This window comes from Polyergus mexicanus, unplaced genomic scaffold, assembly GCF_030449975.1.
Source record: "Polyergus mexicanus isolate NDT 795.1 unplaced genomic scaffold, iyPolMexi1.0 SCAF_11, whole genome shotgun sequence".
Lineage (NCBI taxonomy): Eukaryota > Metazoa > Arthropoda > Insecta > Hymenoptera > Formicidae > Polyergus > Polyergus mexicanus.
In genome coordinates, this window is record NW_027223331.1 from 3,188,179 (window position 1) to 3,213,869 (window position 25,691).

Sequence of the window (25,691 nt, forward strand, 5' to 3'; positions counted from 1 at the left end):
TTTTTCACTTGATAAGAAATTAGTCACATTCCCATATCTCTTCTGTCTTATCGATCATCTTTCTTTCTCCTCATTTATCATATTTTATTTCATGTTAATTCTTTCTTTCTGCGCTAAATTATTAATATTGTATGTATCTATATAAAATATTGTCGACCTCTCAAAAGCTTTCATCTAATTTCTGAACCTAAAATTCTACGCTGTGCACGAACGCTACAAGCTTAAAAATTTTTCTCACAAACTTTTAATAACTTTTAGTAACATAGTCTATATATAACTTTTTCCATTCTAAATCTTGCGATATATTAAGATCTTTCCAAGATATATAGAAAATTAGATTAAACAAGAAAAACAGAAAAAACCCGTGCTTTCTTCGACATTTATGAATTTAATCGTGCCTCCTTTACGTTTTTTTTTTTTAAATATCCGGTTAATATTAATCAATCGCTTACCTTTCGGCGGATTGACGTGCAACGCGGATCTGTATAAGCTCTCCTCATCTCTCCAATCAGCGTTTCTCACGAGCGTCTTCGCCGACATCACGCCGATGAGGATCGCCGTCGCCAGCAGCACCGCCCTGCCGCGCGTTTTGGACCCGTTTCTTCTCGCTATTCGATAGCATCCGGACACCGCGGCGCCGACGACCAGACAGGCGCCCACGCTGGGCAGGTACAGTATCCTCTCGGCTATGACGAAGCCCACGTAGAAGAATAGATTGCTCGCCGGCAGGAAGGGGAGCACGAGGAAGCCCAGGGAGACGGCGACGGCGGTGGCCGCCGTTTGTCGGCCACCAACGTTGACGCCGCAATTACTGCTCGGTCTCTTGGCACAATGACAATCGCCGAGCGGACTGTTGTTATTGTTGTTGGCCGCCCTGCAGCCGTCAGTATGACAGCCGCCGGTGCGTCTACCGGCGCACACGGGACACCTGGACGACGTAGCCGCGCGCGTCGAATACGCCTGCTGACCCACCGTCCACGAGTTACGCCGACGTCGTCGCAGACCCCTGACAGCCCAGAAAGCGGCACCGATCAGGGCGCCGTACAGGCACACCGATTCTAGATTACGCGGATCCAACAGGCTCGTTATGCGCGGCACGGCGTCCATCGACCAGTCGAAGCTCAACGTGCTCGGGCACAGCAACATCCTCGCGCTGGCCGCCGGCAGATACAGGAACGTCAGGCCGCGTGTCAGCCGCGACGGATGCCTCGCCGCCGGATTGTCCGCGCTCGCGAATTCGGGCCTGTTGCCTACGAGCCTGAGCCGACCCAGTGCGAGCAGTGCCAGACCGCCCGACAGAATGCCGACGCTGCGGCCCCGAGTGAATCCGCAATTGACCTGAAATTCAACGATTGACAGATATGTCATTCCTCTATGTAGTTCCGACGCTCCATCGGATGATGATCGCCATGCTTGGAGGTTGCACAACCGTACGTCGCGCATATAGATTAAGTTAAATTAGGAGGAATATAGCACTGTCATGCATTACGAAGAAACTTTAACATTTAATTCTTTTAGAGGATTTACAGCAGCTAAAATCGAAAGATTAAATTGCCCTTTTGACAGTTATATATAACAGATCTTAATCAAGATATATATATATATATGTGTCAGATGAGAATCAATTGCTCAATCGATGGATTATAAATTTTATTCACAACATATTATTTTTTTACCGTGATATAAAGAGAACGATATGTTGTAGATTTAAAATAATCTAGTTAAGGATAGCACGTATGTGCACACATACATTATGTTGCGACACATGTGCGCGCGCAAGATACATGTGTTGCTCGCAGGTGTGTACAGAAATAATAAAAGTACCGTAGAAACGCATTACGAGGGGTATCTCGGGAAATATGATACCGTAATAACGCGACGGCTATTTTTGTTGTCAGTTCATCGGGTATACGTTGTTCCCGCTATTGCTACAGCGCGCTTGCGCTCTCCTTTTTTTTTCCATGAATAAACATAAAGAAAAAAGAAGCGAATTGGAAGTACGAAAGCTTTCACAGTCGTCGAGACGATGTTTGCTTCGGCGAACGCGGCATCGCATCCGACCGGAAGGTGGTTTCGATCGGATGGAAAGGAGAAAATCGTTTGTCCGACGAATCGGCGAACAAGACGCGTTTCGCTATACAATACTCATGTTGACGAAACCTGAAGGAATAACAGTTGCTTTGTTGCGTTCTTCATCGCTCGCGATGGACAAGCAAAATGTTATTGAACAATGGCAGTGCAGGATTTTACGTTGCGCGAGCAATCCTCATTATAACAGTCCTTGAGCGAATTTATAAAGCGAAAATAACAAATCAGTTTAATTATTTAAGTATTGCTATTTTCGTTAATATAATACGAGATAAATATTATTATAAATTTTCTAAAGTTTTAGTTAATAGAGAGAAAAAATTAATTAAATAATTTTTGACAGAAAAAAAAATTTATATTATGATTGATACTTTCATCCGACACTTTTTATAACGTATGTCTATAAAAAATAATTACAAATCCTCTTTTATAAGGTGAAAAATATAATAAGGCATAGAAAAAACATTTTTTTATTAAATTAGATTGAATTGTGCAAAATTCGCGAAGAATCTTAATGGAATCTCTCTGCGCGATAATCATGGTTGAAAACGCGATTCGAAAGTTACACAGACAGTCGGATCAGGCTGAAATAATAGTTTGCGGTGAATTTATAATTCACGTTAAGCACGATTACGCCTCTTTCGCCGAGTGCCGAGACATTCGTCTCGTATCTCCGACGACTGGAATGAGAACTGGCACAAAGTGCGCCGCAAAGTTCGTTAAAAAAGTTAGACGCGAAATTGAATGCCACGTCGTTGTGTCTAAGGACGGTGTCGCGGGCGCGTTTTACCGCACGTTGCTTCCGGTATACGCCTTATTACTTCGCATTACCCTTGCCCTCTTATTCTACCATTTTTCCCCCGCTCTCACCCCTCCTTACCATTCCAATTTCATATTATTTCAAAGTTTCTTAGGCGCGCCGTGAGTTCAAACATCGCAAAGGGAAGGAGATATTATACACGAGAAGATTTGTCAAGGCATGGCCGTGAATAGTTTAAAACTCGCCTTAATAAACGAACGATACGTCGCGCTTCGTACAAACTTCCGCCAAGTTCGTTACAACCGTAAGATGTAATTTTCCGGGCGATGCGAGCGGCTGCATCCGGGCGGCGGCGCGCCGGCGGTTCCGTAACCGCTAATTCCTGAACGAAACTTTTGCTATAAAGACTTCCTGTGACAGCGACAATTATCCGTATTACGTACAATAAGGCGCTCTGTATGTTTCGCAAAGTCCGTGTAACAACATGCGATTAATGTTAATTTACTCGTCGACTATTGTCCTGAAAGATCAATCCGACACCGAAAAATTTCCCGGACAGATGACAAATCTTCTATTATTTGACATAATCGATTGCTACATCCAGTTTCGAATGGAAATAAATCTTTTTTCCCCACAATTTAATATTGAAAACTTTACTCGTTGTACAATATAATGTCGCTATCAAAATTTTTATTTTTTAACAATATTATTATATGAATTCAAATATGAGCAGTCCCAACGTCTCGAAAATCCGGATGCGTTCTTGGATCTACTGGATATACCGGAATTAGCTACGAATATACTGAGGATTATCGAGGGTGAGCTATAATTATCGTAATTCCACCACTTATCGTGGCTTTTCTGCGCTTCGTGGCGATATCGTTTTATCTCCGATAAAATGTCCAACGAAGCATCCAAAACGAAACAAACGTCATAGAGCCGGATTTAAAACATCGCGGTGATATTTCAAGAAGAGATATCCAGCCGCCTATTCGATACTCCCATCAAATCGATAATCTGAAAATCAGATTTTTTCCTATTACTTCGCGATCGTTCCGGACAGCTCGATCGTAACTTAATAAATTTCCGCTCGCCGCCCTTCTCGCGTCCATCCCAGCTCTAGTTCTCATCTGCGGAACGTCACGTCTCGTTTGTCTCCCGGCTTCGCTGCAGTTTCCATCGATCCACGCATATTTCCGCGCGACCGAACAAAGCGAGTAGAAAACGAAAAAGTATTGCTACCAGCGGTGACATTTCCGCTTTGAAATGGCGAGACGTTTTCGTTTTAGACTTTGTGATTCGTATGAAAAAACATCTCAATGCTTCCTTTTTTTAAAATTTTATCAATTATTAAACTTTTTATTTAATAAAAAAAATAATTATTTCATAATCATTATATATATATATATATACGTATATAAATGTAAAAAAATTTAATACAAATGTTATTTCGCGTTAAGATATCTTAATTAAAAATTTTAAGCTTCACAAAAAATTATCTTTTACGCTTCGAGTTTCCTCCTAGAATTTAATCCTTAATTCGCCACCGAAGCGCATCGCATTCGACTGCAGGCTATCCTGGTGGGAAACGGTGCAAACGGTTTGCACAGTGGGTACTTCGAATTGAACGAGAAAGGAGTGAAAGCCGCAGAAGGATGCAGCAGACGGCGGACGCGAGGAAAAGACGGAAATATAATAAGAAGAGAAATATACGAAGATGAGAAAAGAGGGAATGAAATGAAAAAAGGGAGGACGTGTAGAAGCCTCATGGCGTTCAGAGAGGCGTCGGAAGATGCGAACGATCCTCTTGGCACCCCTCCAATCCACCGTCGTCGGTAAACGGGGGAGAGACGGGCGTACGTCATGCATCACGCGAGGCGTCCGGTGCATCCGGATGCAACGTGCGCGAAGGAGAACGGGGATTTCGGGGATCGCGAGAAAAGGAGGAGGAAGCGAGAGGAAAGAGGGAGGTAGGATAAGTGACGACAGTAGGCGCCCGAAGGTGGAGGCTCCCTGAAGATGGGCGACTTGCCGTGTGTGCATCAGCTTGCTGTCTTCGCCAGAATGTAAGGCAGGATGCAGTGCCTTGCAACGGCACTGCGTTATCGGTTACACGCTTCTCCGAATCCGTACGTGAGCACACGGGGCTCTGTCTGTCTTCCACCTTGTTTCCCTGTCGAAACTTTCACGCTCCGCGAAATGCGAGACAAGACGCGCGAGTAAACGACGGCGCGACGCTCTCGCGCGTAACAATCATGGAACGCAAATCGTGCGACACGTCCTCAAACTGATATCGGCTTGGAAAATCCTACTCAATAATCTTATTATGAAGATCACGTTCAGTTCTAGTTTCGTGCGATTCACGATACTTTTACACTGTACTAGTTTGCAGCGTTTAAACGCGCTTACTTAAATATTCAATGTCAACATTTATTTTGAAAAAATAAAATTATATATTTAGCAATTCAAATATTTACATAATCCGACTATATTCTCACATTCGGATTTACCGAACTTAACTTCGGATATGTATGTTACCATCCTGAGGAATAAGAATATAATGATGCAAATCCTCCTGGTATATTTGTTTTAATATACTACTATTTTTTTATACTTATATAATAAAACGTTTATGACTGTATCAATTAATTCAAAACAAATCCATTTAACGCTCAAAGATTTCAGAACAAAAATGACAAAAGTGTATAAATTATAATCTGGAAAGATTTTTTCAAAGACAATTTCATATTTAAAATGAATCTTAAATAAATCGAAAAATATTCCTTTTGATTTAGCTGCTGCAAATCAAGCAGTTTTGAATCGTATAATGATCAAAAACGCTTGATGTCGGTAATAAAATTATTAATCACTTACCTTTCGACTTGGCTCGCCGCGACAGAGCTCCCACAGAAGACAGAGAGCCAGAGACGATATACCAGTCTCTTTGGCGAGCGTAGCCAGCGTCGATGATACCAAGGCCAACAGCAGAGGAAATGGCGATCTCGTGCGATTACAATGGGCCGAGTACGTCAGGAAAGATGTCAAGGTCAGGAAGCAAGCAAGAAGGTCGGCACGTCCGACTATACCGGCCACAGCCTCGCTGTGAATGGGATGGACCGCAAACAGGAAACCCGTGATGGCGTGCGCGAGATTGCTCCTTCCTGGCAGGACCTGAGCAAAGTGTAATTGCGGGTATCTCGTAAGGTACACATGTAAACGTTTCGCGAGGCAATCCTTCAAGCGACGAGAGTGGAGTTAATTAACTTAACCGTTAATTACCTATACTCAGTTACAAGGATCGCTTGACTTGAATTTCAATCTAATTCTCTGTCGAACAAACGGGGAGTAATAATTTTAATTCACAATCTTATCAGAATATTAAAAATTTTACAATTTTTTGCTTTTTTATAACATGTGGATTTCTTTGAAGCTTTCGAGTCAAGATATTAATATAAATTGATATAATTGAAATATATAATATCAATGCTAACCAAAATCTATATAACAAAGATACAATCATATCCTCATTGTTAGTATTAAAAAAAAAACATGAAGTTTTCGAGAGGTGGATAAAGTAAAAGCGGATGAAAATATAAAAGGAACGTTAAGTATGTGAAAATTTAGAAGAGCACAATTCGTAGTTTTGTACGCGACGCTTGGTAATCATCCATGATGATCATTTTGACTGCAGTATTCGAAAATTATACGATTCCGATGCACGTTTGCGATAAGAGGATAAAAGATACGACGAGATGGACGGAATTTCGAGCAGAGAAATTGTATAAATATCGTATATTTTTTTCTCACAAGCCGGTGGAAAATCGATGGTGACGAAATGGCTCGGAAAAAAAATTTTACGGAATCGAAAACGAGGAGAAACATGACGAGGGAATGTCATACGGGAGATATGAATAACATGCATATAACTCAACTCTCGAAGTACGAGAAGTACCTTCATTAATACACTTAGACTCAGTTAATTAGTGTGACAGTTTCATTACTCAGCAAAGTGCTGTGTGTATTAAATTAACGCGGGTCTTCATATTCTTGCGCGCTCATAATAACGCGCTAAAACGATTTGAGTTGCTAATGAACTTATAAAATGGTATGCAACTTTGATATTACTGCTTATTTTCACGATCCCAAGAATGCGCTAAGTATTTACATGTAGACTTCTAATGGAATCTTTCCATTTCTAGTAGCTTCGTTTCTCTAGCGTGATTTTGCTATACCGATTGAAATTCTTTTTCTTTTTATCTCATTTCAAGACTTGCCGATACTATTTACTTTGGTACTCTAGTTGTTGTAATTTATTTTTAATTCATTTTAAATTTAATGAAAGTTGCATGTTTAATTAATTGTCATGTAATTTAATAATATATATGTTATCATCAATTTTTATAATTTAGTAAAAATGTAATTAAATTCGATATATATATTTTAATACTTATAAAATTATATTTTATTAGTATACATAATTAAATTTGATTTAAAGTAGTACCGTTATAATTAAACTTTACATAATCTAGTATGTATGTAATTAAATTGTATTTTTCGCGATTTCTCAAAGCGCCACTTTAAAGTTAAACATGGTGACCAAAAGAGATGATGTAAAATTAAAGTCTCATTAGGATGATAGGTCCTCGTCGCGGTTCTTTTGATCTTCCAACGTATCCGGAAGTTCTATTCGAGATGTTCGCGTGCAGTTACGCCGAATCACCATTACAGTTCCTTTTCATGACCGCCTTACGGCGCCTTCGAAATAAGAGAAATCCCAAGTTAACTAAAACGAAGCGACGTCGTAAAAGTAAAACCATGCAGTAGGCTTGTGCCAAAATTAAGCGAAATCTTCGTCTTCATTTAAATTCCACCATCGACAATTTTCCGGAGATATGTTCCGGTAGATAAAATAATAAAGATCTCTGCGGTTTTATTTCAAATATAAAACATATCTAGAGTTAATTAATAATAATTAGATGAATTTATAATGTGCGTTTTACTGTGAAGCAAATCGTGCTCTTAATTGTTTCCGACAAAATCACGCAAGTTAGAACAATAATGTCTCGAGAAATACTGATGTGATGTAAATTGTGGAAGAAGAAATAAATCTGATATTGCAAATAATAAAAATAATTTACACGAATAAAAAACAAAAATAAATAAAATTGATTAATAATTTTTTTAATGATAAATTTATTATCTAAATATATATCAGACTTTTAATGTTAATCTGTTAATATGTCGATTATTATTCCAGTAGAAAAATACAGTTAACGATAATATGTCATCGGGCAGACTCTTAAAATTTTATAATATTTCTGACAGTCATTATATCATATATAAATATATATCGTCAGATATTATCAAAAGTCCCATATGATGTACGCTCTACAGGTGTCACTATTAACTTCTTTCGCAGTAAAATTTGTACATTATTTGAAAGAGATTGTCGCAATGTAATTTTTTCTTCGCACAAACGTTCAGCTAAATTTTTTTTTATTTCTGCCGTAATTCATTGTTTATTTTGATACAAAATTTGTATCTCAAAGAAAGTAAGAGTGGTCGCACTCACCTTTCTAGCAACCTTGACCACGAGAATAGTGCAAGCAGCGTGCAACGCTACATTCACTAGATGATAGCCCCAGGGTTCAAGGCCACCAAGAGAATGATTCAGACGAAAGGTGGCCACGCAAAACGGTCGATAACTGCCATGCGAGCCGCGATCTGTCAGCGGTGTTCCCCAAAAATCATTCTCAAGTAACCGGTACCACGGTGTGCTCGCCAGTAGATCAGGGTTCGTCAAGATAGCTCTTCTGTAACAGAAAAACAAAAGCTCACATTATATTACATATCAATATTACGGAACATAGGGTTTTTATATTTATATATATATATTTGTGGAAATATATGATTTTTTAATAAAATATATATTTTAATTGTATTAAATTGCTAGTCGTAAACAAATTGAAATTGAATTGCGGCTTATTCTAACCGCAGATCGAATTGTAATAAGTATAAAAAAAGTAGATATAAATAGATATAATATATATAAAAATAGATATAATCATTAATACAATAAAACAATTTTATTAAAAAAAAAAAAAAATTATTAAATTATATTAAAATTCTGATAATTAGATATTCTTCTAAATATTAAATAATAATGACAGTTCATAGATTTAAAACCAGTGTATGTGTTTGAATTTATGCGAAATATATCCGGATTCGATACAGAAACTAGTTATGGAAAACAAAGTGGCAAAATCAATTTTTTGACATGCCATGATTCGCGTGTAACTTAATCAGTACATGGTATACTAGTATAATTCGCGTATCGGATTACAATAGCGAAACATATTAAAAACCGCTATGTATTATTATACCTAACACAATTCAATCTGCGATTAAAATAAAATAAGCCGTTTCAATTTGCCTACGCCATGCAATTTAATGCAGGACTTGCAACATTTCGCTCAGTTCATCGCGTTAACCGCATCAACCGAAATTCTCGGGCCGAATGCCAGCGACAAATCATTTAGGATGGCATTTAATAAACTATTTTTATCTTGCGTTCGTAAATTAATTACTCGCGGCGCGGACACACCATCTACATGCATGTATTAGTTGGCAGAAACAATTTTCGCGCTCGTTATCGTTCGGTTGTTCCCTATCAGTATGTAAATATCATTGCTTCGACACGTTCAAATCTCGTTCGAGAGTTTTATTTCCTTTCAAAAATAAAATTGGATATAAATAAAGAATATTATTTGTTTGATAGAATATTTAATGAAATCTTTATTATATGCCAGATAATATTTTAATATTTAAATATAAAACATCACTTTTAAATCAAGATTTTAAAAAATACAAAAATTATACGATCGTACAAAGATCATAAATTGCAGAAATTTTAAAATTACGTATACACATATTAAGATATATTTTATATATATCAAGATTTTTTTTTAAACTCAATATAATTATCAGAAAATGAGAGATTCCTGAATATATTTTATCGGATTTTAAAATTTTAATTAATTTCACGAAATAAGGAGGAAATCGCGAATAATGCAACTAGTTAGATGCGTCATTTCTTATATGGGGTACTCGTCATTATTGTCTATTTCGCCGGCGAAGCAATTGTATGCGAAGATTACTTACACAGGTCGTAGTGTGTTAGCCTACGAAAACGGTTACGACGGCGATAATGCTCTGCTGAAACGCCTTATCGTCCGGTCTTATATCGTCGCTCGCATACTCACGGGTACATATGTATATTTCTATGTGTAAGAACTGCAAAGTGTATTTCGGGCACTTCATGAACCTAAGAGTCGCCGGTCGTCCAAGAAGATACTGAAACGACAACGACGTAGTTGTACGAGGATTGGAATGGCGCCATTTGCCTGGCGCATTTTTGTTTCTTTATTGCGATCTTAAATGGAAGAAGATATCAGTATATAGAGGGTTCGCTCTTCAGGCTCATTCGATAATTTAAAAACTTTCCCCTCATCAATCATTTTTATATCGTCGCGTTGAATAAGTACCGTTTTAAAACGTGAACTTTAAGCGATAAATAATGCGTGTAAATAAAACAAAAAAAAACAAGATAATTTTTCATCGAAACGCCCTAATAAAAGCAATTATATAACTAATAATATAAAACATGTTTTTTAGTATCTTCACTCATATATTGTACTAAACGTAAGCAGGAATCGTTTATCGATGCAATTATGCAAATGAATGTAGCTTTTTGCCATATAACGTGTTTTATGAAATAAATATATTTTTTTATATCGATTATAATAAAAATATCGGATTGCGATCACGGTGATTATCGAGTTTACTTTATAAAATAACCGGGATGCGACGTAAAATGATGTTATCTCTTTCCTGAATTACATTTTCAATTATCGTATCTTTATGAATAAAACATAAAAGCGCAACGCAATGCGGAGATAATTATGACACCGGAAAATTAAATGTTGCAACTGTATATATATACACGTGTGTGTGTATGTGTATGTGTGTGTATATATTATATGTATATAGAATAAACGTAATAATTGCATATAATAAAAATGGGATAATCTTAACGCGATCTTTTCAGAATTATCCGCGAACTCGAGACTAAAATCACAGAAGTCGATACGCAAAGAAAGCAATTACACGACCGCGCTTTTACCTTAAGAAATTCTCCCTTGTCTTCAAAGAATATAATTGAATCCTTACACGACTAAATCCGTTTGTTCTTTCAAAGAAAGGAAAAAGATTACCGCAACAACAATGTATACAAGCGCTTCGTGCTATCCTCGCAAAATGAATAAAGCTAAACGATAACATTTTACGCGGCTAAGTCTATTTATATCTCAACATCGTGTCGGGGGAAATTCTTTTTATCATCTTGAATCATGTCAAGTGTCTCTTGGCGATTTGTATCATGCGCGTTTCGCGAATTATGAACGCGATACGTTATATTATACAATCCATTATTCTCGCCTTTACTTTCATCCAATTAACGCGGTTTTATATTGAACGGGCTCTATAAAAAGATTTGTAAAAAATACGCCACGACTCGTTACGCCTCGTCGAACTTTTTCTTCGTCGGATCGTATAGACGATCCTTTGCGTCAGGCAAAAAGGCGTTCTAATCGATAGCTGATCAATATTCATGGATATCGATGAACTCGATGTTTTGGTTCGTCTCCAGATCCTGATATCAAAGGTTACACTCTTAATGAGTATCTGTATCATCGAGAAAATAGGATTTCTCAAGGTTTTACTAATTTCGTGTCACATAATTTTTAACATTGTAATTTTAAACAAGTTAAAATTTGACTTTCACTTACTGTGTTCTTAAATAATATTTTTTTATCTTAAATAACATCTTGTAATTTTTTTTATTTAATTCTCTCACAAGCCACTTCACAAAAGTATTATTTTGAAAAGCTCATAGAAATATATATAAGTAATATTTTACGGCAAAATATTTGACACTGTTATTTTAGATGAGTAATGCTTTTTTAAAAAATCTTTTTAAATTTTTTTAAATTTTTTTCTTTCGGATCCAATATTTTCTTTTATATATGTAATTATAATATTATTATAATATTAATTATACTTCGAATAATTCGTAAATATTTAAAGCACACATACAAGCCTCACATGGAATATAATATTACTTCGTATACATATATACATAAATGTATAAATTTATATTTTACATTTCTCTCAATTTTAAAAATGTGTTAATCGTTTTTTTATCACAATGTTATAAAATTTTTTCGCAATCAGAAAAGATATAATTATCGAAATTGCATCAAATTATCAAAATATGATGTGACAAAGTTTAAATATAAATGCTTAAAAAATATAGAGTTTTTATTATAATTAGAGAGAAGACGAATAAATTATCGGAATTTTCAGACGTTAAATATTTAGACGTTATAATTCAGATGCATATTTAAAAGTACACATTTTCTTCATTAATCCGCGAATAAATTTCGTGTCGAGTTCGCACGAAAATCTCCGTACAATTTGGGACGTCGCGTAAAACGCGCGACACCAAATTATTTTCTTGTTAGTCGCTCTCGCACAATTCCCGCCATTTTCCCGAATAATTTGTTATGCCGAAATGAGTTTGTCCTGTGCTCGTCCTCGGGCGCGAGTAATCGAGATTGCGCGTCCTCAACGCTTTTTCGCGAAGCTTTCGTTCGCCATTCGTTCATCGCCTGTGCCGACTGGCTCGCGTGTAATGAAAATTTGTAAAATCTCCCGGCGAGAGACACGAACGACGATCGGGATGGGGGAGCCATCAATTAATCCCCATTCATGCCGATTGCAGTATTCTGAAAATTCGCGCCGGTGTCGACGCACCCGCCTCATTTAGAAGTTATTTTTCTGTCGCGGTGCCCCCCGATTTTCCGCCTCGCTTAAACGAAAGGCGTCCAAGTAAGTCGTCCTTCCACCTACGCATCGCTGCAATTGAATTCGGAATCTCTGTCGTGAATCCTGAATTTTGACATAGCTGCTTTACTAAGTGACGTACGTAAGGAAGAATAAATGGAACGCAAAAAAAAAAAAAAAAAAAAAAAACGGAATATTCTTATATTAAAAATTAAAAAAAAATATATAAAAAATTGTTAATATATTACTATTTATTATAGGTCTGATAATCTCGTATGTCCAGCTTAGAAAAATTTACGATAAGAGAAGATATATTAGATATGCATTTGGACTGAAGAACTCTGTATGTAATTTTTATCTTATTTATCGACCTTGCACTATTCTTTATTTGATTTTAATTCTTAATTTTTCATCCTTCATTTGTATAAGTTGCGAGATGACGCGGCAAAGTTAATATATCGCATGCCGAGAACGAAACGAAAAAATCAACGTCGAAATTTAATCTCGATAATGAACGTCGTGGTCGTACTGACGTGCGCGCGTTTAATGGCGCGTGTAGATGTACGAGATACATCCGACAATTTAGAGATCGATCACTCTGTCATCATGGTTTGCACGTGATCGATTTCAACACGGAGCTGCAATATTTGCATAGAGAATTATTTCTTTGAAATCCGCGTAAGAAATAAAGACGCCGTACAGCAGGACATCGTATTTTGATAACGCGCGTGATGTTAATGAAATTCGCCTCGGGCGCACGAAGGGATATAATATTTTTCTGTCATAAAATCAAACTTTCACGCAAAGTACATAATTGTTCGCCCTCTTCATATCGCACACTTTAAATTCTATTTTTCTAACGCCCGAATATTTTTCATGCACGAGTTTGAATTACAAATTATTATATTATATCTCTGAAAAAAATTATGAAATGCATAATTACAAAATTCAAACTCGACGTTCATATTCCCTTTTATATTAGTCGTCTTAAAAAACATAGCGCATCATGCTTGCACAAACAACTTTCATGGACTAAATATCTCTATATTTTATAAAAAAAAGAACCTTTTATAAAGAAAAGACCTTTCCAAAGCAGGGAACGTCACCAAAATGTCTCATTTTGATAATCTCCAAAAAAACGACGCGACGTCATAGCGTGTTCTTCACGTGTCGTGTATGACAAATGTAAACGTTCGCCGGTCGACGGAACCATTAGGAAAGCGAGTGTATTCTTGTTGACGCACACCCACACATCCATGCGTACTTGACAACGCGAGCGTGACATTAATGAAGCTCGCCCTGCGACTTGCGAAGAAACGGCGCGACATCACGTAAATGGATTCGGAAGTGGGTTGGGCATCTCACGTTCTTTCGGCTTTTTCGCTCTGCCTTCCCCGCGCAGTCGAGTCACTTAATACTCGTCCGACCCCTTTAAGCCTCATCGACTTACGTAAGACGACGCCGATTCAATTTTACGCCCTCCATCTCTCATGGAGGGCGAGGGCCGAATCGGAAAGCGCTTAACGACCGCGGTCAAATTAGAATTATTGGGCACCCCCAAGCTCGCAGAAATGAATTAATAAATTACGGGGAGCTAGGTGATTCTTTCTCTCTCTCCCTTTTCCTGTTTTTACCTTATCCCTGAGGGGAACATAGATACCACGCGCGATCGCGATATTAAAATCGACGGATGATTAATCTCCGTCCGTGGTTTCGTCCGGTTCGCATACAGTGCCGGTGCTATGAAAGAGCGGAAGAATGGCGGAAGCGTGATAGAGAGCAGGGTGCAGTAATGAGGAGGGGGTGCGACAGAGGAAGCAAGAACGAGCAATGGAGAGAAGAACGAAAAGGAAAGATGTCCTATCGAATACGAGAGAGAACACGAGGATGACTGGATAAAATGTCAATACTGATCGAACATGCGGGTGTTGCATTAAATCCAACAATGATGATATTGCACGATGCGTATATTCTATGTATGTATTGATTTTTGCATTATCTTTCTAACATTCAGATCGCGATTTTTTTCTTGTCGCCCCAATATAGAATATCTTAGATAATCGATTTTGCAATCGTTTTTTTATTTATATACCATTATTTTTCTCAATAATCAAAAAATATTTTCTATCAAAGTTTTTTTTAGAGTTTAGAAAATATAAAAGAGGAATATAACAGAGATATATAAAAGAAATTCTATCTAGTTCTCTGGTAAAGAACTGGTTCTCTCCTTACATGTATTTAATAATTAAAGTATTACATGTATTTAATAATTAAATAAAACGCATTTCACTGCCGCACACGCGACTCGTCCTATATATTTTCCGTCCTGTGTGTGTTGTGTGTGTGCATGCACGTGCTATATTTTATTATACTGTTTTATTACTGAGTTTTATGATTGTAAAATTTTAAAATATAGCGGCAACTTCATCTCGATAGCTCACGATGTTATACGAGTCGAGTTAATAGCTGACAGTCCATACATACTACACATAACGTCATCTCATCACGTGTCTCAACATATCAAATATTCTTATATTAGTCTTAAATAGAGCAATATATACCGACTAGCGCAGAACCGGATCGCCACCGACATTTAAAACCCATATAAGAATATCTGATGTTACGTTGACATCGTGTAGTGTGTATTATAGTGTGATGTTACGTATAATATAAAACGCATTTTATAAAATGCGATGTATCGTCTCAATAAATGAAGAAGAAACGAATTCCGAATTTAATAAAATATAACGTTGTTAATATACAATCATTGTTGACATTCGTGCAGCGAAATTCGAATAAGAAGACAAAAACATTTATATATATATATATATATATATATATATATATATATATATATATATATATATATATATATATCATTGCCCTCTCTCTCTTGAAATACAATCACAGTATAAGCCAAGCGCTATATATTTTTATCAATACAATAATATTCTTTTTATTTTTATTTCTTCATCGATTATTTATATAAGAGTTTATATATCAGAGAAAGAAGAGAGAATTAGATTTTATTATATTTTATGAAAAATTATATCTATATATAAAAAGCTTTATTTTGAAATTGCGTATAATTTTTGTATTAAATATCTATTTAAAAGACAAATGTAAAATTTAATTGCGCGTCATTATTTTTTAATATATTAATTACTCTTTTGGAACACTTTTCCATATATAATTTAAATAATGTTTGTACCTATATTTTACAGATCAACGTTGTGTATAACACTGCCATTCCGCGTCGTACGCCGTTATGGTGAGTGATAAATTATCTTTTATTGCATTATTACATCACAATTATTGGAAAATAAAATATAGCCATTTCTCAAGAAAAGAATATAATTCCATTAATCGATTAGCGTTTAAGAGGCAGTCATTCAGATGTGAGAGAGAAGAAAGAATTAGATTTCCTTATTATATTTTATGAAAAATTATATCTATTTATATAAAAGGCTTTATTTAGAAATTACGTAAAATTTTTGTATTAAAGATCTATTTAAAAGACAAATGTAAAATTTAATTGCGCGTCATTATTTTTTAATATATTAATTACTCTTTTGGAACACTTTTCCATATATAATTTAAATAATGTTTGTACCTATATTTTACAGATCAACGTTGTGTATAACACTGCCATTCCGCGTCGTATGCCGTTACGGTGAGTGATAAATTATTTTTTATTATATTATTACATCAGAATTATTGGAAAATAAGATACAGCCATTTCTGAAGAAAGTAGTATAATTCTATCAATCAATTAGCGTTTAAAAGACAGTAATTCGAATTTGATAACAACAGCAGAACAATCGAATAAGTCATTTGAGAGAATAAAGAAATAAGAGAGAGAATAAAAAGAGATCGAAAATATTTGTTTCATGACATAACGAATAGTGTGTAACGGTTATTATGAGAGAGAGAGAAAAATTTTATATCCCTATTTTTTTACATTACGACGAGCAGTGAGAAAATCGATTATGCGCCACCGCGCGAACCCGGGGTATTATCGCAAATGGAAATTTTTTGCAACGTGGTGAAAACCTCTCCCAGGCCGCGCGATCTCGTAAACTTTTGACCCGCGATCATTTCCATTCCCGCGTTAGAACGCGCATTTCGATTCGGGTTCGAATGAGAGTCGTTAATTCTCCGATAAATAAAAATTCGCATTGATTAGACGAACCGTGGCGGAAGTAGAGCGACTTTCGTTTGCTCGTTAAAAGCTTTAAATAGGTTTAAAGCTTTAAATATACAGAGGTTTCCGATTTGTATCGCACGAAACTTCGATACTTCGTATGTCAGCGGGTGAAAACGCGTCATCGGAGTACTAAGTATTCGTCAGTTAACGTTTTACAACTTCTACGCGTTTACCTCGACACCTGGCAAGCTTTAAATTTCACAGAAAGAACGTGAATTTTTTGTACTAGACGCAGAAAAAAATCACGAATCGTAAAATCAATTGTAATAATTTAAATATTTCCGTAAAATAATTATTATAAATATCGGAATCGTATCTAAAGCGTTACACTCAAAATTGGTTGCTGCAATAACTTATGACATTAAAGTTCCAGCGCAGAGATACGCTCGATGCAATCGATCGTGATCGAATTTCGTAGCGCGATTCCCTATTGCACGATAAGGTAATCTCCGTCGCTGCGACTGATAGAAATTCACACCGATGAACGCGACACGATACGGTGCCGCATCTTGGGCGAGAGCTGGCTGCACGATCCCAGGGGATGATGCGGTGCGTGGCAATTTGCAGACTATCCTTCTCTCTCTCTCTCTCTTTCTCTCATCCCTTATCTGTTGCTAACCGTCGAGTTCTTACGCTTTCTGTACTTTCTACCGCAAATCTTACAAATGACGAAGGAACATACGGAAAGATAGATAAATGTATCCATTGAAAAGAGAAGATAATAAATGTAATGAAAGGCAAACTCTGATAAAATTTTATTCCGTTTTAGGAATAAATCTCTCCGGAATGTAATAAATAATGAGCAAAATTAATCTTTCGATTAGAATAAATTAGTTTTACGGCAAAGATGGTAAAATAACAAGGCTTAAAAAATATGTATATTAACAAATCGATATCATTAATTGACTCAAAAGTACACGGATGATTATTTATATTTGTATATTTTATGTTATCTAAATGCTTTTAAAGATTTAATAGCATTAGCCAGTCCTAGTTTGTAATATCGGTATATACAATATATCCGCAAAAGATAAAATAAGGAATAATTAATTCTTGCTATGAAAAAGGGAAAAGCTCTAATTAAAATTTCATCATACTTTTCCCCGCGTACATTTCTTCATGTATATCCTCTGTGTTGGTTATATTTATTGATACTTTTAACCCAAAAATGTTAGAATGCATAAAACCTGTGTATAGGACGGGTAAATAATGCAAATAAATGCTATAAATGTTATCGCTTCTATCGTCCACTTAGTTTCCATTCGAAAAATCATTATTCGTGAGATTTTTTTTTAGAAAAACGCGAGAGAACAGATAAATAGCGCGAATAATATTTTCAGTATCGAGAGAAATATATTGATACATTCTATAATTTTAACGAAAAGATAAGTCAAAGAGAGATAGTTTGGCACGGATAATTTTTATCGTACATATTCGTGACGCAAGCAAAAGTGTATACATATGTATGAGCGTTTTATATATACGGATATTATTATTACGGAAACCGTTCGATGTGGCAGTGACAGACCAACTAGCATTTGCTTTAAAAACAACCTATATAACTCCATCTCAAAGATCAGTATAAGAATCGATAGAAGAGGGATGATGGATGGATAGAGAAAAGACATTGACGTTACCGCGAGAAGAAAGATAGAAAGACGGAAAACGAGGGAAACCGAAAGGATGAGGGAAGGAGGGTAAGACGCGAGGGGGAAGGTAAGAGCACATAGCTCGACGATGCTACATTATGTCAGGCATTTCCTGGAAGATAGTCTCGGGAGCGAGAACCGCGAAGATGTCGGTAAGAGATGGGAGGCAAAGGTGCGGGGGTGCGCGCGCGGAAGAAGCCAAATAAATACCTGACTAAATCGTCCGGAAAACTCATACCATCCTTCGGGCGTCTCTTACGGGGCGCACCTTCAACCGCAGTGCCGTCGACGCGCTCGAATGAATCCGTACTGTTCCATTCCGCGATTTTCCCCGTGCGATTTCGCGAGCGGATCGGTAGGAATCACGATCCGGCGAAATGGTGACGAGCGCCGAAAATGAAACTGAAATGTTACCGGAGCTCGGGAATTCTCGTAGCGTTCATTCATCCCGCGGAATTAACGCGCTTCGTTGCGGATTTCAATTGACGCATCGCGTATGTTACGTTCTATCTAAGCGCGATTCGCAAACAGATAAAGTAATTAATTTCTTGGAAACAAACAAGATTATCTGAAATATTTCTTTAACGATTATATTATAGTATTTTCCTTCATGCGACCATTAAAGGAGAAATGGTTTCTTCTTTAGAAGAAAAATGTTTTCTCTCTTATTTTTTTCTTGTTTTTTTTTTTATGAGTCAAGATATTACTTAGAAATATTTTCTTTAACCATCAATCTTTCGTCATGCGACCATTAAAGGAAAGATATATCTTGCTTAAGAGAAAAATGTACTTTTTAGTTTTATATGTATGTTGCCTGAACGGTCGACAATACATTAACATATCATGCGGAATATGCAAGAATAAAAATTCTTTTTTCATTGCACTCTCAGAAAGGATTTCTGATAACGAGACAAAAAATATTCTTGACATATTTAATCGTATCGCAACCTTATGCGGTATAAAAATAAAACAATTTTAAAATTAAATCAATAATTCCTTTTCTTCTCTCTCGAATTAAATAAGATTGTCTTACTATCTTGAGACAAGAGTAACATATACAAATCTAAGCTTATATATTCTTGCATTTAGAATAACTTGATGTTAGCGCCACAATAGTCGGCGCGAAACCGATATGCGGTGGCGTTACTAGGCATTTTATTCTAGATTTAAGAATTTTCCATTTAAGATTAAAATATTCCTCTTTCAATAATAAATATGATTGTCGCTATATCGATCCTATTTTATGATAGATTGAAGAGTAATAGCATTAGATTCGGAAATCTTTTCTGTGGGTGTGTGATTGCATTTTGATATAATTAAAAAATATATTTTACATCGAGTTCTTGCAGTAAATGCGTATAATAATGCATAATATATGTAAAATATGACGTTAGATTATAGATACCGATTTCGTTGGACATTTATCAATGATAAGAGCGTACGTCAAAATTATTCGTGTAGATTTTCGACACGGCTCGACTCGGGGAGAATCGTATCCGGTAATAGAAATTCTGCGCCGCGACGCTGTTACGCCGGCTGTAATCGATTTTAGGAAAGCAATTTGGGTTAAGTCGCGCCGTCGAAACAGATGCGACAAAGTGTCGCGCCCGCAAATGGTACGTCGAATCGGAGAGGGGCGACGATAATTATTAAGCAAAGCGGATCGATTAATCTCATCAAATCGCCTCGAAAATTCATTTCGCCTTTGTGTTATTCCGCGCGTCTATTTTGTTGTTCTAATTCTCTTCACGCTAATTACGGCGGCGTGACTTTAGATCGGGTCTCATCACGTAAAAGGGTTATCGAGACTATAGCCGATAGTGACCGCGGACATAATGAGGCGGTGAGAAGTAGCCTGATCGGCATGTACAATACATCGATAATCTATCGGTGCTCGCCATATATCACGGTAACAAGATCTCGTTGCAGGCTTTCAATAGTTAAAGATTTTATATACGAAGTATAAAAGAATGTATTGTATAAAGAATAATAAATGAATAATTAAATAAATGTTTAATAATTAAATGAATAATTAAATTAAAAAATAATTAAATGAATAATTAAATGAATTTTTCCCATATTCGTAAATCCTAACATTTTCTTCACATTTTTTGTTATAATTTTAAGATTACTCATTTATTTCAAGACTGAAGACAGATAAAAGGAAAGAGGTACCTTGAACATAACATTATATAACACTAAATGCAATTTAAAATTAAAATTATGTGCACGAAATTATATGTATATCATTTAAGAAATGTTTCATCTAAATGCTTATGCTTCATTTTTCTCTTTCTCTTTTTTTCAAATTTTTTTTTTTTTTTTTCACTACTGTACTCCAGTCTTCAGTTTATGCGGTTAAACTGAGAAACCACGCGGGCTATTATTTGCTATGCATCATCGGACATGATAAGATCCATGATTTTGGTGCAATCTCGGAATAACGCGAGTTACCCAATCTCCCGGAAGCGACTCTTTCAAATTGATCGTGGCAAATATACCGTGTTCGTATATCGGAAATAACCGTGCGACGTATCGAATTTTATTCGCCGGCAATTTAGAGCACGTTGCGAGTTAAATCGAAAGAAACGGCGTTCTCGTTTACAATTAGATGAGTCTCGTGATGTACGATTTACAGAATGTTCCGTAAGTACGTAAAGAGCAATGTATCCCTCCAAGAACTTCACGATTCATACTTTTGCAATGGCAATTTGATCAATTATTGTTTATATCGAGTACTCTTAATTATCGAATAATTAAAGACAAAATAAAATTGTTGTTAATTTAATTGAAAATTACTACAAAACTATTCGATATCTCTAGCTTTTTACTTACTAGCTGATACTCTTTTACATATAATAATGAATATAGATGACAAATTATAACTTTTATAAATTATACTTTGTATTAATATTTTGACATATAAAGAGAATATCGATTTTTAATATGATACTAGCAGCTTTTCTTAAATCAGCTCTTTATTTAATATTTAAAATGAATAAGTTGAAAAAGATTACACCATGAAAAAAATCATGCGTTGAAGAAAAAAAAACATCATTTATAATATCGCCAAGTGATTCATGGATAAAGCTAATCGCATGATGTATCTATGTGTCATCCGGAGTTTCAATACCGGGCATTCATTCTAAGATCGACGCATGATTTATCGCGACGTCGCAAGAAACCGTCTCACAAATCTGTGAACGAACGAATACCGGGGCTGCCTTTATAAGCTCCGCTCCTTTCAGTTAGCTCGCGACGTCAAGTTTTTTTTCACGCATAATATATGTATATATACGCGTCTCCGTTTCACGAAGAAGGGCGTGAAAATCGGCGGGCGTAAATCGAGGCTAACTGAGAGAGACGGGACAAGAGGACGAAGCGAGGTTTTTCTTGGAAAGCGGATTCGAGCGGGGAAGAGTATACGACCCTCGTTCCTTCGTACGCCGCAGGACTCGAGGATGTCGTAATAGAAACCCCTGACAGAGGTCAATCTCCTAACGGTCGATCCCGGTGAAACCAATCCACCTACGATCCATCGATCACCCTCCCCAAACCGGCGCGCAAGGCGCGATCTATACACGTATTCCATTTGGCGAATAACCCGCTCGTGCCATTCGGTACGAAGTCATCCGCCTCGCCTTTCTGCGCTTTTGCATATCGGCTCCATTCCGCTCCATCTCATTTCTCCAAGTCTCGTCGTCCCCTTGTACGTCAGCTCGTCGCATCGATTATTATTTGAGATTTCGTCCGGAATTTCGGTTGTTTGTATGGCGCGTACAAACTCCTTTCGTTAATGCATGCGCAACAAATGTCTCGATTTCGCGAAATGTATGTATAATAAACATAGATAAGTATAAATACATATATAAATAAATAAAAATACTTTTTTTAATTTAAAGAAAGACTAGATCTATTCTGGAATATTTATGCAAAATTAAGTTTTAAACATGACAGATAGTTTCTTTCTCTCTTGTTCTAAATAATATTATATCTTCTATTAATATAGATATTTGTTCATTGATACTGCAATATGCAAATTTCACTAATATTTATATTGAACGGAAAGTTCGTGCTGTTTTTTCGGCTTTCATCTCTTAGTAAGAACCAACTTTCCGTTCAACCCAATAGTTCGTTCCATAGGTTTTCGAATAACCGTCAATAGCCGAAAAAAACACTTTTCGGTACATTTGAAATTGGTTATTAACTGGTTTATTTGAAAACCTATGGAGCGAAGTACAATCATTTTGATTTCATTTGAAAGATAATTTAATTCTGAACAAAAAGTTTCGGATAAACATGAGTCGAAAAATGCTTCCTTAAAAAGTTAGCGTCCAAAAACCTTTGAAATAACGATTATTTTTTACATTTTTACAAATATCAATGATAAAATATATGCATCTTTTAACAAAAAATACCGAAACAAAAGTTATAGAAAATTAAATTATTTTTCATATGAGATCAAATTATTGTATTGGGTTAAACGGAAAGTTTGCGCCGTTTTTTCGGTCTTCATCTTTTAGTAAAAAACGGAACAAACTTTTCGTTCAACCCTAGTATTGTATTTTATTAATATTTAATGAAATCTTAGTAAAAAACGGAACAAACTTTCCGTTCAATCCTAGTATTGTATTTTATTAATATTTGATGGAATATACTACATCTTCGAGACAATACGTGAATATAAATAGTAGATCTTTTGCTCTATAATAGACCGATAAAATCTTTGCCTCTGCGATTGATTTATTTATACGTACCGTTTTATGAACGATCGTTTGTTCATTCATGATGACTAAATCGATTATTATACGATCGATATCGTGTGTGTTTACGTGTGTGCGTGAAAGTCACGAAAATCGCGATAGTATGGGGGAATGATAGTATTTAAGACACGCGCCGAGGGGGAAATAGGAGTTCGTAAACTGTCAAAATAATGCCGGAGGGTTGCGATCATTACGCTTGCCGGTGATTATATCTTTGAATAGATTGTGGAAAGGAACGAAGATTATACTGCGACCTGGGCAGGCTGCTAACAATTACTGGTACTCTGGCGGTTGAGATGAAGCGCATTTACGCTAGCAGAAATGTGGAATGTCACATTCTTTTAGATTGTAATTTTGCGCTCGCTCCTCAGATATTTAATCCTTGCTTAATCGAATCTGTATTTAATTCTTTATTACAGTACAATTCATATCTCAGCTAATGTGATTTAAATGGAATATTAGAATAATAATTAATTTTTTACGTGGTTTATGATATAATGTAATAGGAATAACAAAAAAAATATCTTCGATAAATTCATATATGTCTAAAATTATTTATTTATAAAGCTTTTTGTCGTAAAATCGTGTAATTTTCGATAGTCGTGTCCAATCCGTTTCATTCTCACTGCTATTAATTATACGCTCCGGTGAAATAAATGTGATTATTAATGTGTAACTTCGAGGTGTTTGGCCTTCCGCGTAAAACGATGTATTAATCATCGTGATTAATGTACGCTTCGATCTTTAACCCTTCGTGTTCTCGCGTGTCGCCTCTACACGACGACATAGATGTACGATTACAGTTTTGCATAAATTAGAAAGCGCCATTAATCACACGGTCAAGTATCACAATGAAACGCTCTGCTTGTTGCATACTTCTTGTCAGGAAATTTATTTCATCGCAAAAATCGTGCATGTATCCCTTTAATCCGCAGTAAGAATCCATTCTCTTAGAATTTTGCAAAATGCTCGATTACAGAGTTATATGAATTAAGTTTTTAAAGTGTGAATGGCTAACAAAAGCTTATTTCGCAATCAATCCCGAGGGGACTTAGGTTTCAACAAAGTTTCAATCCCACGCTTAATTACCAAGTTGAAAATTAAAAAGTTGTGCTTAACTACGAGCGTCGATCGGATTTTCTGCAAAGAGAAATCCGCCTTGAATTCGGTGAAAAATCCTCGGAACGAGAGATACAGAGTGAAGGAAAGAAGATGGAACTTGCGGCATGCTCTGTATATTTTAACGCCGCCATGGTGACCGATTGGGTAATCCGGAAACCTCCGAAACAGGGGCGGAAATAGGCGGGAATACGTATGGCTATGGTGCACCCCAGGGAAATATCAAATTCACGATATCGAATGTTTCAACGTCTACACGCGTGTCCCTTTCTACTCTAACTTCGATTCGACCCTGTCTAAAAAAAGCGCTTTCCTTTCTTCCTGCCTGTCCTTCTTGCTATCTCTCTTTCTTTTTTTATACTTTTTGTATGAGCTCGCGTGTGTGATCCGCGCGTGGTATCCTGCAATATTTTATTTTGCATAGAAAATGATCTCGGGACAATACCGCGATGCGCGTGTCCCTTCAACCGTGTGTAGCGTGTCTCCCTTTCCGCTTACACCTCCACGGGTTTCACCCACATGCAACCGAGTCTTTTCGATACATCTCTCTCGGCCTCATCTTTCGCATTTTCCGCGAGGTCCTGGCAGACTGCCACAGGCGAAGACGACCTGTCTCTCTATTTTCCCGGTCGCTCTTCTTCGAGTAATAAAGGTATCTCCCTTTTTTCATTCTCTTTTTTTTCTCCCTTCCCCTTCCCCTTCTCCGTCTCTTCCTTTCCCCTTTTCCATTGCCTCTCGTCGCTCGTCGCTGTCTCCATCCATCTGGCGTGCAGCCTCTTGTTCTCTCTGCTTCTTTTCCTCACCGTGTTCCTCCTCAACGACGGTCCATTTACGGCCGTTAGCGACGACGTTGCCGGTGCACGTCGTTTTCCACGAGAGAGCTGAGATTCTCTAGATTTCGCTCTTACTTCTCTCCATTTTGAGAGCTCTCCCTCTCTTTCTTTCTATCATTGGCTTTTCCTTCCACCGTTATCGACTCCGGTCACGCATTTCGTCTTATAAATGCGCTTGATTTCTCTGTAGTCCTGTCTATTTTGTGGCATGGGAATATCGGTGCACTTTATAATTCCACTAGAACACTATAAGCACGCGCTACATGTGCGCCATTTATATTGTGTGTGTGTATATATAATTATTTATACATATTAACTCTAGTTCTCCGTTTTTTCAAAATAAATTAAATAAAAATTACACACACACTT

General features: G+C 36.5%; 1 protein-coding gene across 2 annotated transcripts in view; it reads right to left on the bottom strand.

The window, feature by feature from the left end:
• Tmtc2 (Transmembrane O-mannosyltransferase targeting cadherins 2) overlaps nt 1-25,691 on the bottom strand; it is a 202,017-nt gene that overhangs the window by 79,031 nt on the left and 97,295 nt on the right. For both annotated transcript variants that reach the window (XM_070303804.1, XM_070303805.1), the window contains exons 2-4: nt 8,421-8,661; nt 5,723-6,019; nt 453-1,338 (exon numbers count right to left, since the gene is read on the bottom strand). In XM_070303804.1, coding sequence (XP_070159905.1) covers nt 453-1,338; nt 5,723-6,019; nt 8,421-8,661 — 1,424 coding nt within the window. The remainder of the gene's footprint in view (nt 1-452; nt 1,339-5,722; nt 6,020-8,420; nt 8,662-25,691) is intronic.